Consider the following 17,486-nt stretch of genomic DNA (forward strand, 5'->3'; position numbering starts at 1 on the left):
CTCACCTTTCCTTTCCACCGGTTTCTCGCTGTCTCTTTTTCTTGTGATATTCTCTCTCTCTCTCTCTCTCTCCATTTCTATCTCTATCTCTCCTTTCCCTCCTCTCTCCCTGTCTCTCTGGTTCTGTTTCTTCTTATTGTTTCTCACTCTCACCCTCCCATTGCTGTCTCAATTTGTATCCATTTATATCTTTGTCACCATTTTCTCTTTGTTCTATCCTTTCTTGCTCTGTCTCTGTGCCTCTGTGTTTTTCTCTCTGTCTCTCTCCTGCCCTCATCTCTCTGTCTCTCTCTGTCTGTCTCTCCCCTATTATCCCCATTTGCAGGTGCAGCCCAGCAGGACAACTGATGGAGTCCCCCAGGGCCCATCGAATACCGGACTGGCTGATCCCGTAAGGTTGGGAGCAGCCCCTGCCCCCTCAGCATGGCCAACACTACTGGAGAACCCGAAGAGGTGAGCGGCGCACTTTCCCCGCCATCAGCATCAGCTTATGTGAAGCTGGTGCTTTTGGGACTGATCATGTGCGTAAGTCTGGCAGGCAACGCCATCTTGTCTCTGCTGGTGCTCAAGGAGCGTGCCCTGCACAAGGCTCCTTATTACTTTCTGTTGGACCTGTGCCTGGCCGACGGCATACGCTCTGCCGTCTGCTTCCCCTTTGTGCTGGCTTCTGTGCGCCACGGCTCCTCATGGACCTTCAGTGCACTCAGCTGCAAGATTGTGGCCTTTATGGCCGTGCTCTTTTGCTTCCATGCGGCCTTCATGCTGTTCTGCATCAGCGTCACCCGCTACATGGCCATCGCCCACCACCGCTTCTACGCCAAGCGCATGACACTCTGGACATGTGCAGCTGTCATCTGCATGGCCTGGACCCTGTCTGTGGCCATGGCCTTCCCACCCGTCTTTGATGTGGGCACCTACAAATTTATCCGTGAGGAGGACCAGTGCATCTTTGAGCATCGCTACTTCAAGGCCAATGACACGCTGGGCTTCATGCTTATGTTGGCTGTGCTCATGGCAGCCACACATGCTGTCTATGGCAAGCTGCTCCTGTTCGAGTATCGTCACCGCAAGATGAAGCCAGTGCAGATGGTGCCAGCCATCAGCCAGAACTGGACATTCCATGGCCCTGGGGCTACCGGCCAGGCTGCTGCCAACTGGATCGCTGGCTTTGGCCGTGGGCCCATGCCACCAACCCTGCTGGGTATCAGGCAGAATGGGCACGCAGCCAGCCGGCGGCTGCTGGGCATGGACGAGGTCAAGGGTGAAAAGCAGCTGGGCCGTATGTTCTACGCAATCACACTGCTCTTCTTGCTCCTCTGGTCACCCTACATCGTGGCCTGCTACTGGCGAGTGTTTGTGAAAGCCTGTGCCGTGCCCCACCGTTACCTGGCCACTGCTGTTTGGATGAGCTTCGCCCAGGCTGCCGTCAACCCTATCGTCTGCTTCCTGCTCAACAAGGACCTCAAGAAGTGCCTGAGGACTCATGCCCCCTGCTGGGGCACAAGAGGTGCCCCAGCTCCCAGAGAACCCTACTGTGTCATGTGAAGCAGGCCGGTAGGCAGTCAGGCAGGGAGAAGGTCATGGCTACCTTGCTGGGGCCAAAAATAAGGGAAGGGTGGGCCCCAAGCAGGAGCCTTTCTTTCTGAGCTCCAGCTCTAGCCCCTCAAACCACCCGGAATCTAGGCACCTTTGCCAGCATCTCCCCAGAGTTAGAGACTGGGGTAGGGGACTGAGAAAGAGGCGTTTCTAGTTCTGTGGGGCCTGTCTCTGCTGCCGCCTTCTCCACTTCTACAATCTCTCTCCTTTCCTCTCCCTTCTTCTTCTTCTTCGTCTTTGTCTTTGTCTCCGTCTTCTTCTTTTCTCTCTCTCTCTCTCTTTTTCCTCTCTTTCTCAGAAGTGACAATTCAGAAAAAGAAAATAAGACTGAAAATGCAGGTTTTTCTACTAACCACTGAGGAGACAGGCTTTCTTGCTTTAATGCCTTTCCTACTGACATTGTCCAGAAGGGGGAAATTTGTCCTGTAAAATAGACTTCCAGAGCTCTTATTGCTCTTTCTGCTCCCATGCACCCTCTCCTTCCAAGTCCTTTAGTAAGGCCTGGATTTTAGGGAGAAATTCATCTGCTGACAACAGGGATCAAAGCGGGTGCTGGGTCCCCAGGGAGCAGGGATGTTTAATTGCTATGTTGTGTGCAATGTTGTTTTAAGCTAACCCTGGTCCCAAGCCTGGTTTCCTCTCCCTCCCCACCATGTCCAGACCTCCTAAGTGTTTCTTGGACATTTGTTCAAGAAGCCAGGAGGGGAGGGAGAAGGACCCTTGGAATGGGCTCAGGCTACGTGAAGTATGGGATGTGAGTTGAAAAGACCTGAGCTTGGCTGCATTCTTTCGAGCTGCCTCCTGGATCCCTACCCCCCAGCTCTTCTTCCTTAGGATGGAAGTCCACTCCAGCCCGACTAGGGCTGATGTGGGTGCCATACAGGCAGGAGCATTCCTCCAAGGGACGTGTATGGAGAAAGCCAAACTCCTCAGAGTAACTGGAAACCAGTGCCTGGGGTCAGAGCAGAACTCAACCCCAGAATAGTTTCCTGGGTTCATACTATTCTCCTGGAGATGAAAAGTTGGGGGGTGGCCTTGGTACAATATATAGTGGTATAAGCGTCAAGGCACTGTGGACTTGAGTCCATTCCTATCTGACCTCTTTTTGTCCCCTTCAAGCCTCAGGGGCCTCACGCCCCTCTTGGTAGCCCTTGGCTTTCTGGGCCCTCAGCCCCCAACTTCCTTCCCCTGAACAACCCTTCTTCCCTTTTTTCCCTCCACCCAGAGGGAGCAGACTACAGCCAGATTCTCCAGGTGGGAGAGCCCAAGCCTCCCTCCCAGGGCAGAGTCCACCTTGGACTCACATCATGGCCAGTTCTTATGGACTGGTGAGCCAAGCTGGCATTCCTTTGCCTGGTCTTGCCCAGATTCTTTGTCCCCCTTTTGTTTCCTGGGGGAAGGGGGAGGTCTGTATTTATCCACACCCCTTTCCATTTCTGATAGAAGCCCTTGTCATAAGCTCCCTTTCTACCCCCAAGAAATTCCCAAAACAGAGGAACCCTTGACCCAAGAGGAATGCGGAGGGCACTCTAGGCAGGATAGACATTAATGAGCCTGGCTGTGGAGTGGCCCTGGAAAGGTAGGCCAGAGTGGCTGAGAGGCTGGGGGTGGGGAGTACCTGTTCTCTCAGTGATAGTGATGGGGGTGCCTTTTCCCAGGGAGTGGGGTGGGGAGGACCACAGGGGTGGGAGTAGATAGGGTACGTTCTGGAGGGTTTTCCTCCATGTCTTTTTTCTAACTGCCTGGATTCACCATTGGATTTTGTAAATGGAAAACTGAAAAGAACAATGCTATATTGTATGTTTTCTCTTTCTGACTCTGTGTGTGTGTGTGTCCTGTCTGTACGACCACAAGTGCGGAGATATGGTCGAATGAGACTGTGTGTGACTCTCTGTGGGGAGGCAGCACTGCTTGGTGCACACATGTGAGCAAATACTTGTATGTGGAGACATATGCCACACACACACACACACACACACACACACGTACACGTATTCACCTAACTGAAAGGAGACAGACTAGAGTCGGTCCCTGCAGCAGGAGGTTGAGTTTAAAACCATATGTATGTATGCAGCAAGAGGGTAGACTCCCATTTCATAAAATCTTCCTCCTTTGGCCCAGGCTCTGAACATGCGCAGAGGCAGGATACTTGAGAACCCTATCTCTTCCCAAAGCCTGAACCCCCAGGTACCATTCCAACTCCTCTGTCAGTCTCCTCTTCAAAACACAAATGAAGTGTTCCATGAAAGTGGACCGCAACGGAGAATAGGGACTGGGAATTGGGGATTATACTTGAGGGTGAACTAATGGGGTTAGAAAATGCCCCGTACAAAGTAATGGCTTCTGGAGGGACTGCTCAGTCTGGGATGGGAGCCCCTCTTAAGAGTCCACTATATACAGCTGGGGCTTTGGTAAGCTTTGACTAAATTCAGAGGAGGGCTGTTAAGGGGGCTGGGGGAGGGAATAAAGCCAAGCCTGGGAGTCTACCCGGCTAGCCTGCTCCCTGGGCACTCTATTTATTCTCTCAGGTGCACAGAATTGAGTTGACCATACTCCTCAGTTCTTGGCACACTATATCATCATTGGTCCTTGTGAGTCCCTTTTATTATTTTGTTTGGTTTCGTCCTTTCATCACCCGTCCCTGATCCAATCCCCCCTCCCACATGGGCACCCACTGTCGTGTATTTAATGTATGTCCTTCCAATTCACCGTTCATGTGTTTATTTACATATATCTGTACCTGTGAAAAATATATGGTATTGTTATGTGTTTTAATTTACATAAACAGTATTGTACTTTAAATCTTGTTGTTTTGTTTTTCACTCAACATTCTGTTTTGTAGAGATCCAGCCTTGTTGCTGTATGTAGATCTAATTCATTCTAAGTGGTCCATCGTCTACATATATCACAATTTTCTTATCCATTCCCCTGGTGATGGGTCTCCAGGTTGCCACCAGTTTTCTGCTACAGAAAGGTTGCAATGGGCAGTTTCCTACAGGTCTTTTTTTTAAATGTTTATTTAATTTTGAGACAGACCGAGACAGAGTGTGAGTGGGAAAGGGGCAGAGAGAGAGAACACGGGAGACACAGAATCTGAAACAGGCCCCAGGCTGTGAGCTGTTAGCACAGAGCCGGACCCGGGGCTTGAACCCACGAACCGTGAGATCATGCCCTGAGCCAAAGTCCCCCGCTTAACCGACTGAGCCACCCAGGCGCCCCTCCTACAGGTCTTAAAGATCCCTAATTTAGAGGAGAGGAAACTGAAACTCAGAGAAAGGCAGTGATTTGGTTAGGGTTACAAAATGAAGAGCTGGCCCCTGATACGAACCCATACCAAAGCCAGAACCCACCGCCCTACCTCACGAAAGACCATTCATCTGGCCCCCCAAAATCTAGAATACAATTTTAAAAAGCATACACTGGGGAAAGGGAGCAGAAAGGATTGGAAGGAGGGCAAGTATTGAGCAGATAAAAAGACAGAAAATCCTAGAAAAAGCTAGTGGATGAACGGAATTATAATCATGCTAATGACGCAGAGGAAGTTACTTTTTGTGTGTGATTATTATTTCTACAGCCATTTTGCAGAGATGGAAAATGCCACGTCAAAATCTGGCTCGAAACCAAAGGCCCTAGGTTTCGGAATTCCAGGCTCCTTTAGGGCAACTCTCGCCCCCGGAGGGGCCACAGCCGAGGTCGCCACAGGGGCAAACGCTGGGGATAGTGGAAGGAGCAGATTTAAGAAGTGCGTAGTTGGCGAGGGGAGGGCCGAGAAGAGGGAAAACGATACCGAGGCTCTTCCAATTTGATCTGAGCACATCCTGCTCGTTCCCTGCGTTTTTGTTTTTTATTTTGTTTTTTGGTCTTCAGAGCCACTGGTACTTTTCCCATTGGGTAAAATGCTGGAGGGGGGAGGGAGAGGGGCTTCTTCCCCCTTAGCTTCCCTTGCAGCCAATCGCCCCGCATTTTCCCTCTCATCGCTGGAGGGAGTCAGCCCGGTGATTGGCAGGCCCGGAGGAGAGCCAATCTGAAAGAGATGAGGTGTGGTGTTGGCAAGCAGATTGCGTGAGAGTAGGCAGAGGTCGAGGGAGAGCGAGAGCCGCGGCGGCGGCTGGCAGCCACTGGCGAGGCCGAACGGGCCTCTGACGTCACGGAGAGGGCGGGGCCTGGGCTCTTGGCGCGGAGGGAGTAGGGCTGGCGCTGTGGGAGGGAACGCCAGAGCGAGGCTGTAGGGAGAGCTGGTCGCGTGAGGTGCTGCGGCTCCGCTTCAGGTGTGACAGGCAGCGGCGGTTTGGCCGAGAGCGAAGGGGCGAGCGTGATCCCCTGAGCTGTGAACTCGGTCGCCATGGACCGCTCGGATGAGGGGCCTCCGGCCAAGGCCCGTCGTCTGAGCAGCTCCGAGCAGGGTCAGCAAGACCAGCTGCCACCACCGCCGCCTCCGCCTCCCCCGCCGCTCCTGAGACTGCCCCTGCCTCCACCCGAGCAGCGCCCGAGGCTCCAGGAGGAAACCGAGGCTGCACAGGTGCTGGCTGACATGAGGGGGGTGGGGCTGGGCCCCGCTCTGCCACCGCAGCCGCCCTATGTCATTCTGGAGGAGGGGGGGATCCGCGCGTACTTCACCCTGGGTGCTGGGGGTCCCGGCTGGGAGCCTGAGATGGAGTCAGGGTATGGGGAGGCGCCCCCTCCCACGGAGAGCCTAGTAACATTCTCTCCTTCGGAGGCTTCTGGGGGAAGTGTGGAGATTGACTTTCAGGTTGTGGAGCCAGGCAGTTTTGCTGGAGAGAGGGCCCTAGAAACCTGTAGCGCAGGGCAGTGGGGGTACCAAAGGTTAACCGGTCCAGGGGGGAAGGAAGAGGCTATCATCCTAGTGGAAGATGACGATGAGGATGAAAAGGAAAGTGTGAGGAAGAGGAGGAGGAGGAGGAAGAGGAAGCAGAGGAAGGTGAAGAAGGAAAGCAAGAAGAATGCCGAGAAGATAGAGTGCATCCTGCAGGCACTGGAAAACATTCAACTGGACCTGGAGGCAGTGAACATCAAGGCCGGCAAGGCCTTCCTCCGTCTGAAGCGCAAGTTCATCCAGATGCGAAGACCCTTCCTGGAGCGCAGGGACCTCATCATCCAGCATATCCCAGGCTTCTGGGTCAAAGCAGTATCCTTGTCATCTAAATTCATGGGCCAGGAGCCCATGATAAAAAAAAAAAGGGGGGGGGAGGGGAGGGAGGTACAGAAAGGGTGAATTTGTGTGGGAGTGGATCTCTATTGGAAAAATGCCTAGGGTTGGTGGAGGAGGAATGGAAGGAGAGGGGCAAAACATCAGAGAAGCTGGACTAGAAATGATGAATGGGGGAGAGAGGCACACAGCATAAAAACCGAACCATAGATGGGAAAGAGAAAAGATGAGGAGCATAATATTAAAAAACAAAAAAGGATCACTGATAGTGAAATGGAGAGGGTGGTAGAGGAGGCACACAGCAGAAAAATTGGACCAGAGATGGTGAAAGGAGGGGGGAGGGACACACAGAAGATAAATTGGCTCAGAGATGGTGAAGAGGGAGAGGAAGGGCACACATCAGAGAAATTGCCCAGAAAGGGTGCCTAAGTCACAGGTGGCTCTTCAAATCTAAGTCTCTGCTTAGATACTAGGGAGACCCCAAATCCTGGCTGGAAAGAAGGGGGCTAGAGCCCCTAAAGGGTCAGGAGCAGTACGTAGAAGTGGAGCTCAAGGAATTAAATGAAGGATAGAAGAATTTTAAAAATCTCATTTACTCTGGGGCACACATGTACATACATGCAACATGTTAGGAACATACGGGTTTAACTTCGTAATGGAATTACGTGGATAGAGGCCCTTGACACTCTCATGCAAAGTATCACATGATCCCAGGCTCTCAGCACTCAGGCACACAGTATTATGTGGCCACAGGTTCTCAGCATGCAGACACATAGCATCATGTGACTTATTGGTCCTCAGCACCCGGCCACACGCCATGACTTGGATACAAACCTTCAGACTCAGATACCCAATATCATGTGGACATAGACCTGTAACACCCAAGTAAGCAACATCGTGACTACAGGTGCTCAACAACCAGATATAATACCACTTGGGCACAGGGCTTCAGCTCCCAGACACGATATCTTGTGAATACAAATTCACAGCACCCTGGGATACAACATCACATGGACATAGACCCTTAGCACCCAGACACACAGCAAATATGAATCATGGCAAGGCAGCATAATGCAGAGGCTTGACATTGCGGAGACATAGGTTTTTACCACATAGTATCATAGGAAGAAAAGTATGGGTCATGTCCCATGACCCACTTGCTCCACACACATCATATGAACACAGAAGGAATTCTGCTCCAGCCTCTCTCTTGCTCTGCCCTGCCTGGCCTTCCCTCCCTCCTTCTCTCATTGAACAGTCACTCCTTGACCTAAACTGCTCCCTCCATCAGTTCCTCAACCACCCCAAAATTTCAATCTTGATCAACCGACGTGATGAAGACATTTTCCGCTACTTGACCAATCTGCAGGTCAGACCAAAGACATATTTTTTACTAGGATCGGGCAAGGAATCTGGCCCTTGGAGGTGAGGGGGTTTGGGAGGGAGGGGCCTTGGTGTGGTGGAGATTCCAACATTACTTCTACCCTGAGCAGGTACAGGATCTCAGACATATCTCCATGGGCTACAAGATGAAGCTGTACTTTCAGACAAACCCCTACTTTACAAACATGGTGATTGTCAAGGAGTTCCAGCGCAGCCGCTCTGGTAAGAGGCAGTCCTAGGGAAAATTGTCACTCTGCACTCCCCATCTGTCTTTGTCCAGTGCCCTCTCCACAGCCTCCTTTCCTCCCAGGCCGGCTGGTGTCTCACTCAACTCCAATCCGCTGGCACCGGGGCCAGGAACCCCAAGCCCACAGGCACAGGAACCAGGACACCAGCCACAGCTTCTTTAACTGGTTCTCAAACCACAGCTTCCCAGAGGCTGACAGGATTGCGGAGGTGAGGCCCCTCCTGGCATTGCCAGAGAAAGCCTTGCTAGGCTTGCTTCTGGATGCTTGGGAAATTCGGAGTAGGCTCTGGGGCATATATTCATAACTCTGTTCCCCTTCCCCCCTCCTCTCTTTCAACAGATTATCAAAAATGACCTGTGGGTTAACCCTCTGCGCTACTACATGATGGGAGAAGGAGGCTACAGGGCAAACAGAAAGAAGCAAGAAAAAGAAGAAAGGTGATGGGGGGGATTGGTGGCCGAGAGGTGGTTTGTTGGGGATGGGACAAAGATTAGGCTAGTGTTACACAGAATTTATAGGGCCAAAGGGACTTTTGAGAGAATTCAATCCAATATGTTTATGATGCCCATAAGTGAGGTGTGATTGGCCTGAGGTCGTGCAGACCGGAGCAGAAATGGGACTCTCCCCACCCTAATCTCATCCCCGGGATTCCTTGTAGCCTCCTGCCTCCCCAGTTACTTATCACCTCTTAGTGTCTGCCCTGCCTCCCAGCAATCCTATACTCAACTCCAGGCTTCCTCACAGTAAAAACAGGGACAAGTATGAAGTGGTGATCATGGAAGACTCTGATGACTATCACATAATGGAAGACATTATCAGTGAGACTTCAGACAGTGATGGCATCACCGACAGTGAGACCATTCATGACATCAAGATCTCTGACTTCATGGAGACCACCGACTGCTTTGAAACCACTGACAACGAGATAACTGACATTAATGAGAGTCTCTGTGACAGTGAAAGCCCTGACCACAATGACAGCCCTGACAATGAGACCACCGACAACAATGAGAGTCCCGATGACCACGAGACCACCGACAACAATGAGAGCTCTGATGACAACGAGACCACTGACAACAACGAGAGTGCCGATGACAACAATGAGAACCCTGACGATGAGAACCCTGATGACAACAGTGAGAACCCTGAAGACAACACTGATGACAACGAAGAGAACCCTGATGACAATGAAGAAAATACCGATGATAATGATGAGAATCCCAATGGTGATGAGAACCCCAAAGGTGGCAACCGTGGCAGCAGTGGTGACAACCAGGACAGCAGTGACAGTGACAATGAAGGGGACAACGAGGGCAGTGATGATGAAGATAATGATGGTAATGAAGGTGACAATGAAGGCAGCGATGATGATGGCAATGAAGGTGACAATGAAGGCAGCGATGATGACGATAGAGACATCGAAGATTACAAGAATGACAATGATGATCCTAACAAGGATCAGGATAACAGCAACAACCAGGATTACTATGAGGATGAAGTGGTGAACATCTCTGAAGAAGAATCCTCAGTGGAGGAGGAAGAGGAGGGCAGTGAGGAAGGTGAGCCTAGAGCCCCCTCTTGTCTTCCCTCTTTCTCTTCCCAGAGAAAAGCTGGCCAGGGTCAGGATATCAAGGCGTGAGTACAGTCTGTTCTTGTGGAGAAAAGAAAAAGTATTTTGTGCAACTTTTTAAACAAAGCAAGGCCAGGGAACCTTTAACTTACAATTGTAACAAAACCAAAGAAACAGATTTCTGTTCTAGCTGGTGGGTAGATAGGTTGTAATGTAACAGAACAAAAGACAAATAAGGAATGAAGAGATAGGAGAAGGTGGGTAGAAAATTGAGAAGGCCAAGCTCACACACACAAAGAGGGGGAAAGTGGCAAACATATTACAATTCAGCAAACTCTGTACCCAGCCCTGGCCTTCAGGGAACTCCCAGGCTTGTTTCTGAGGATCCTTTACCAGTCCTAGAAGCTGCTTATCATGAAAAGTTCCAGTAGTCACGTATGTTGGGGACAATACTGTCCCCAACTGTATACATTACTGTATACATTAATATCTGCAGGTAGAGTGACAGGGTACATTAGCACCTTAAAGGTTCTGAAAAATCCTGCAGTAAGAAACCTATTTAAACATTGTGGAACCCAGCATTTCCCAAACTTCTTAACCACAGAAGCCACTGTTTATTGCTTGGCAAAACATGCATTTTAGGAAATGCTGAGAAAAGTTTGCATGTAGGGGGTTGAGGGAGAAGGCAGTATTTAAGGTAACCCAGGTTTGGTCTGTCCTGGATGACTGGCAAATGGAGGTGCCATTTTTTAGGATTGGGAACGACATAGTGGCAGGATTGATGAAATGGAGGAACATGGAGTTGGAAAGGCCTGTTGGACATAAATTACAGGTAGTAGCCCAGGCAGGTGTTTGTCTAGGAAGTCAGAAGTTGTAAATAAAGGGGGTAACAAGCCAGAACAAAATCATAGCCCTGGATTCTGTGGCCAGTTAACATTAATGAAGTGTTCACTATATGCCGGGCACAATTCTAAGTGATTTACTTATTTTATTAACTCATTTAATCCTCACAGCAACTCTTGAGGTAGGTACTATTACCGTTTTATAGAGTGGGAAACTGAGGCTCTGAGGGTAGAATTAGGAAGAGGACTGGGCATGGAGGGGATTGTCATCAGTGTCCAGTGCTGCTGAAAGGTCAGGTAAAATGAGGGCTGGGTTTGGCACTGAATAGGTCATTGTGACCTTGGCAAGAGTAGTTTCAGTGGATTGATGTGGGCAGAGCCATATCACCGTGGGGTAGGATGAGGGAATGAGCAAGGGGCAAGGCAATAGAGTCAAACCTTGGCTAAGAAGGGGATGGCAGAGGGCAGGCAAGGGAGATGTTTGAGCCTGGCTGTGGGCTGGCAGACCTTGGAGAGGCAGGCCCCTGGGGGAGGTAAAAGGAGCTGGAAGACCAATCACTCCTGGGGGTTTGGGCCATGGGGTCTCTGGCAAATTTCCATTGGAGGCAGGGGCAAGGAAATAGGCATGGAATGTAGATTCAATCTAGACATATATTCAGTTAGAGTAGGGAAACAGGGAATTGCCACTGGATGGCATCTTCTTTCAGAGAAGGGGAGAAAAAACTATCTGTCCAGCCCTAGGGTGGGAGTGGGGGTAGGGAATTGGACTAAATAAGACAGACTGTGGCCTGTTTGGATCAGACTGGGGAGAAGAAGAGGGAGAGCTGCCTGGGAAGTAACAGAAGGTTTATTCAGCTGAGGTCAGAGCTCAGAAGACACATACATTGACACATTACATGGGGAGAAAAACCTACTCTCAGAGATGGTATCAATTTTGATAATCCAGAGGCAGGGATCCCACGCTGCCTTCTTGCTTCCCTCCCACTTTTCCCTTGCTCTGGGCTTGCTTGAGAAACACACACACACACACACACACACACACACACACACACTTGCTTTTTCCAAGCAAAGGTACTTGGTGAGCCCCCAAAGCCCTGGCTATAGGCTCTGTTCACTGATAAGAGTGCCATCCTCCAGCTTCCAGAACTGAGAAGATAGATTTCTATTGTTTAAACAAAGAAAAAATAGTAACATCTATATGCTCATCTAAACACCCTGTTTTCCCCTCCTTGCCCCTTGTCTCTCTTCCCCTGTACAGACAGTGAGCAAGAAGGTGAGGAGAGTGACTGCAGTGAGGGTGAGGAGGAAGAGGAGGAGGAAGGGATCAAAGATGACTCCGAAGGAGGGGAAGACTCTGAAGACTCTGACATGGAGGAGGTGCTTCAGGTCCAAAATGTTTGGGCCAACCCGGGGAAGAGGGGCTAAACTGGGTAAACATTTGACCCTTGCAGGGGTTGCCTCTCTGTATCCCTCTCTCCCTGCCCCATTTGCCCTCCCCCTCAGCTAGGGCCGTGCGGCCCCATATTGCACTTCTGGGGTGTGGCCGACTTCGTACACGGGTTTAAAGTTTATTTTTATGGTTTAGTAATTGCAGAGTTCTTATTTGGGGGGGAGGGAAAGGGGGATTTCCCCCTTCCTTCTGGCCCTCCTCCTCCGCAGGCTTCTGTGTGCTGCTAAAGTATTTATTGTGATGCCTCGGTCAGGGCCCCTCTATCCCCCTCCTCGTGCTGTGTGGAGTGGACACCCTTGATCCCAAAGCGGGGAGGGCCGCTGTGGCCTTGGGGGGCTCTACTGCCACCCTGTTCTCCCAAGCCTCTCTTTCCCTCCGTCCCTCGGCCCCTCCCCACGCTGTGCCCGCTAGCCCGCCTAGGTGTCTATGCAAGGCCACTTGTCACTGCGGTATTTCTGTCCCCCTCCCCCCCAGAAGCCCCTCCTTGTTCCTTGTGAACCTTGGTAATCCTAATAAAACGAGCAAATTCAAAGTGCTGCTTCCAGTCTTTTGTCCCGCTTGGAGAGCCATCCCCAGGAGCCAGTCTCCAGTCCCACAGGCCCTCAAAACGCTATTCCTTTCCACGCACTGGCCTGCAAGATAGCGGTGGCGGTGGGAGGGGGTGTTTGGTTTTCTGGGGGCGAGCTCTGCTGGGCCTCGGAGGTGTTGCGTCAGGCCAATGCGGACCAGCCTGGCCAATGGCAGGGCGAGGCTGAAAAAGCCCCACCCACGCCCTGCCGGCTGCTGCAGTGGAAGAGCTAGGTGGCAAACAGCTTCCCACGCCGCCCTGTCTCGCGCAGTCGCACAGAAACGACCTGCACCCTGGAATATCCGTTTGTTAGTGATTCATCTTTTTATTTATCATGCGTCAAACCTTTCCTCGGGCCTAGTGTGAGCTGGGCGTGGGGAGCCATTGGAATCCATTTTTTTCTCATTTGCATGTAGTTAAAAAATAATAATTTGTCGAGACATTACATCCTAGTAATTCAGGAATGCTCTCTCGTGTTAGGGAAAGGGTGCAGGGTCCTTGGAACTGGGCCTGGAAGAGAAGGCAAGAAAATATGGCTCGAGCCATAGAGTGCATAGGGATAAGGGGAAGAAAGCAAAGGGAGATTATTACGTAGCTGTGTGACTGAGGGGGGGAGGGGTTGGGAGTTGGGCGTTTCAAAGGCTCTCTGAGAAACCTCAGAAAGACCGAGTTGTTTCAGATTTTGGATACGGTAACTTTATTTCAGCGGACACCAGAAATACCTCCAGATTCTTTGTGCTTCATAATAATAACTTATACAAATATCCAGGTTGGTCTTCGGCAATACACCTCCCGAATTTTCCATGCAACACCCTTGTTTTAAAGGGAGGCGTCAGATACAGATGCCCTCTGCTGGCTGCCAGGAGAATGCTTTGGAGGGAGGGAGAGGAGAGCAGTGAGGACGTTGACACTCTTCCTCAGGTGAGAGTGGTGTAATGGGCAGATATGGAAGGCTTTTTAAATAAATTTTTTATTTTAGAAGTTTCAGATTTCGGGGAGCCTGGCTGGTTCAGTCAGTAGAGTATGCGACTCTTGATCTCAGGGTTGTGAGTTCCAGCCCTATGTTTAGTGTAGATATTACTTAGAAAAATAAAATCTTAAAACAGTTTAGATTTATAGAATTATTGCAAAAATAATACAGAGAGTGCTCGTATACCCCGCAGCCAATTTATCCTGTTGTTAACATCTTACATTAGTATGGTACATTTATCACAATTAATGAACCAATATCAATACATTGTTCTTAACTAAAGTACATAACATTATTCAGATTTCCTTATTTTTTAATAGAAGCTTTCTGTTACAGAATGCCATCCAAAATAACGTATTAAATTCAGTCATCATGTCTCCATAAGCTCCTCTTGGCTGTCACTGTTTCTCAGACTTTCCTTGTTTTTGATGACCTGGAGTCATTAACATTTGAGGAATACTGGTCAGGTATTTTGTAGAATGTCCCTCAGTTGGGATTTGTCTGATGTTTTTTCTCACGGTTATACTGGGGTTATGGGTTTGGGAAAGGAAGACCACAGAAGGAAAATGCCAGTCTCATCATATCAAGGGTACATGCTATCACTATGGCTTACGTTGTTGATGTTAACTCTGGTCATCTCGCTGAAGCAGCAGGGTATGTCAGGCTTTTCCTCTGTAAAGCTACTCCTCCCCTTTCCCCAACTCCCTTTCCATACTCTATGTACTTTTTGGAATGAAGCCACTAAATACAGCTCATGCTTAGGGAGTAGGGAGTTAAGCTCCATCTCCTTGAGGGGGAAGTATCTACATAAATTCATTAAAATTATCTGGCACAAAAGACCTCTCTATTATATGAGAGCTTTTAAGATGATGGAATCAATGGGCTTTGGATATGGGAAAAGAGGGAACTGAGAGGAGTCAGGGATGACTGCCAGGTTGTTGTGGGACCTTTGGCAAGGCCCCTTCCCTCCCTTGTCCCACCTCTGTGAAATAGTTGGAACACCAGATCTTGGACATACTCCATGATTCTGATAAATGTTTTGGGGAGAGCATGAAGGCTTTGGTACCTGTGGTTCTGACCTGGGACCGCATTGTCAGAGGTGGGTAGAGGAGACGCTGGCCCAGAAAAGGGAACATCTTGCCTCAGGGCCAGAGCTGAGAGTGCAGGATCCTGAGTAGAAGGCCTCTTATGCAGAGGGAAAAGGTACCTCTGTGCAGTATCAGGGGCCAGTCCCAATTATCAGGTGGTGAAGTAGGAGGGAAACAGCAAGGGCAAAGGGCCGAGAGTGGGCCAGGAAGAGGCCAGTCTGAGAGACAGACAGCCTGGCTATCCTTCCCTCAGTGTGCTGTGCCTCACAATGTGATCCCATCACCCTCGCTAGAGGGTCTGAGTTTTCCCTTCTGCAGACTTAGGTCAAGCATGCTGGGATATCAACCCTGGAGAAGCAATCTTCCCAGGATCCCAAATGGAGTCCAGCACTGAAGCAGACCTCTGAAGCCTGGACCTCATCATCCTCTTCCCTGATTCCTCTGTCCCCCTAATGAAGTCCCCACTCCTTCATCCTGGCATTTGAGGCTCCTTTTCACCCACCCTGTCAGAGAAGGCCTCTGGCTTCAGGGACACTGTTAGAAGCCAGTTCTGGGATTCTAATATAGTTGGCTAGGATGCTTATGTTTTAGGTTAAAGCATGGGAGGAGAGGATGTTCTTTACCTAGAGTGATATCTTTTCCATGTCCTTACTCCTCAGTGTGTGGTGTGACTTCAGGTCCTACCCAGTTTGGGCCTCCAAAAGGGAGGGCAGTACTTGGAGGTCTTTAAGGTCACATCCAACTCCAAAATATAGTCTTTGCTGAAGACCAGCGAAGACAGGCCCCATTTACTGGGAGCCTAAACAGAAACCAGGAGGAGGACCAGATGGAGGACGAGAAGTCATGGACCCAGTGTGCCCCAGGGTCTGTTCCCATGCTGAAGCTACTTGTCTTTGTATCCTTCATAGCTTACCCCACTCCTCTGCAGCAGAGGGCTGTGTTCCTGGGGGTGAGGGTCCCAGGATCTCCTGGGACCAGAACTTTAAAGTTCCATCCACTTCTGTGAACAAAAGCAGATGGGCAGGGACAAAACTAGATTTAGGAATATCCCCTTTTCTCAGGTGACCAAGATGCCAGCACCTATGGAGGATACTTGGGGATGAATCCTATTCATTTAGTAAACATTGATTGAATACCTACTATGGTATAATACTAAACTGGGTGATAGGATACAATAAGGAAACATGATAAACTAGGTCTGTCTTCCTGGATCCCAGAGTTTCAGACAAGTTTGTGCCATGGACCTGTTGGGTGATCTGGTGAAGCCTATGGGCCTTTTTAAAAACAAAAACATAACAAAACAAAAGTATCTTTTAGATGCATAAAATAAAATACTTAGAGTTACAAAAGAAATTGATTATATTGAACTATAGTTATTAAAATATGGAAAAAGCAAATGTGTGCTATGCTAATATATGAGCTCCTCACTAATCCCTTAAATCATAAGATCTAGTGGAGGATCTAATGACTATCATGATGTTTTAAAATGCTTGTTTGTTTATTGAGAGAGAGAGAGAGAGAGAGAGAGAGAGAGAGAGAGAGAGAGAGAATTCCAAGCAGCTTCCACACTGTCAGTGCAGAGCCCGATGCGAGGCTCAATCTCACATATCATGAGATCATTACCTGAGCCGAAATCAGGAGTCGAATGCTTAATGGACTGAGCCACCCAGGTGCTCCTATCATGAATTTAGAATAGAGATGAGATTACATGGTATTTCAAGAAATCTGCAACATCTATAATGTAATATGAAAAATCTCTGTAATTTCTCTTGGTGACAGAATCACAGGTACTACTACTACTATTTTCATTCTTTTATTTATTTTTTAATGTTTTATTTATTTTTGATACAGACAGAGACAGAGCATGAGAGGGGGAGGGGCAGAGAGAGAAGGAGACACAGAACCGGAAGCAGGCTCCAGGCTCTGAGCTAGCTGTCAGCACACAGCCTGATGCGGGGCTTGAACCCACGAACGTGAGATCTGACCTGAGCCGAAGTCGGAGGCTTAACCGACTGAGCCACCCAGGCGCCCCTACTATTTTCATTCTTTATTGGAAAAAATGCAAACTTTCAATTAGAGTGAAAATAAAGGTGTATAATTTTTCTCATCCAAATTGATGGGACCTTCCAAACCCTGTCCCGGGACTGGAGGTCCATCAACCCCAATTAAGAACCCCTGATAACAGAAATGTCCTTCCTGTCTCTCCTTCCTTCTTATTAGCTTTCCTTTGGAGAACAGAACCTGAGTTTTATTCAGGGTCTTATTGCTGTGTGACCTCAAGCCAATCAGTTTACCTCTCTGGGGCCATAGTTCCTTCACTCTGAAACAATGCAAAAGGCAAGAATTAGGAGGGGAGAACTTAACTATATATGTTCCAGGCAATTAATTTGTATCCTCTAAATGCACACAACAGCATTGTTAGGAAAGATTTCAAAATTATCTTCCCATTTCACAGATGGTTAAACTGAGGTTCCTAGTGAGGTTGTCACTTGACCAATGTCTTAGTAAGCAGAAGGAGCTGGCGGGTGACTGGCCAGAGCCCCATAACCACCTCATCCTCCATGGATGAAATTAGGAAGTATGTTCATTTTGAGCAAAAGAAAC

General features: G+C 49.3%; 2 protein-coding genes across 2 annotated transcripts in view; both read left to right on the plus strand.

Moving 5' to 3' along the window:
- The window catches only part of GPR173 (G protein-coupled receptor 173), an 18,354-nt gene extending 16,511 nt beyond the window's left edge, over nucleotides 1-1,843 (plus strand). Inside the window, exon 2 of the mRNA XM_029930957.1 lies at nucleotides 326-1,843. Coding sequence (XP_029786817.1) covers nucleotides 424-1,545 — 1,122 coding nt within the window. The 5' untranslated portion in view covers nucleotides 326-423 and the 3' untranslated portion in view covers nucleotides 1,546-1,843. The remainder of the gene's footprint in view (nucleotides 1-325) is intronic.
- A 3,921-nt stretch (nucleotides 1,844-5,764) lies between these two features.
- Nucleotides 5,765-12,788, plus strand: TSPYL2 (TSPY like 2). Its single transcript, XM_029930517.1, has 7 exons — nucleotides 5,765-6,742; nucleotides 8,055-8,132; nucleotides 8,257-8,368; nucleotides 8,457-8,602; nucleotides 8,734-8,831; nucleotides 9,139-9,953; nucleotides 12,065-12,788. Exons 1-7 carry the CDS (start codon nucleotides 5,939-5,941, stop codon nucleotides 12,229-12,231), a joined length of 2,220 nt encoding a protein of 739 aa, XP_029786377.1. The 5' UTR covers nucleotides 5,765-5,938; the 3' UTR covers nucleotides 12,232-12,788.
- The last annotated feature ends 4,698 nt before the right edge of the window (nucleotides 12,789-17,486 follow it).

The sequence above is a fragment of the Suricata suricatta genome, chromosome X, assembly GCF_006229205.1.
Source record: "Suricata suricatta isolate VVHF042 chromosome X, meerkat_22Aug2017_6uvM2_HiC, whole genome shotgun sequence".
NCBI lineage: Eukaryota > Metazoa > Chordata > Mammalia > Carnivora > Herpestidae > Suricata > Suricata suricatta.

What these genes read in the sequence shown, in the direction of transcription:
- TSPYL2 (XM_029930517.1), top strand. Translation starts at nt 5,939, where the DNA reads ATGGACCGCTCGGATGAGGGGCCTCCGGCCAAGGCCCGTCGTCTGAGC. An exon ending in CAGGCTTCTGGGTCAAAGCA is followed by an intron (nt 6,743 to 8,054) that starts GTATCCTTGTCA and finishes TCCCTCCATCAG; the next exon opens with TTCCTCAACCACCCCAAAAT. An exon ending in AAGCAAGAAAAAGAAGAAAG is followed by an intron (nt 8,832 to 9,138) that starts GTGATGGGGGGG and finishes GCTTCCTCACAG; the next exon opens with TAAAAACAGGGACAAGTATG.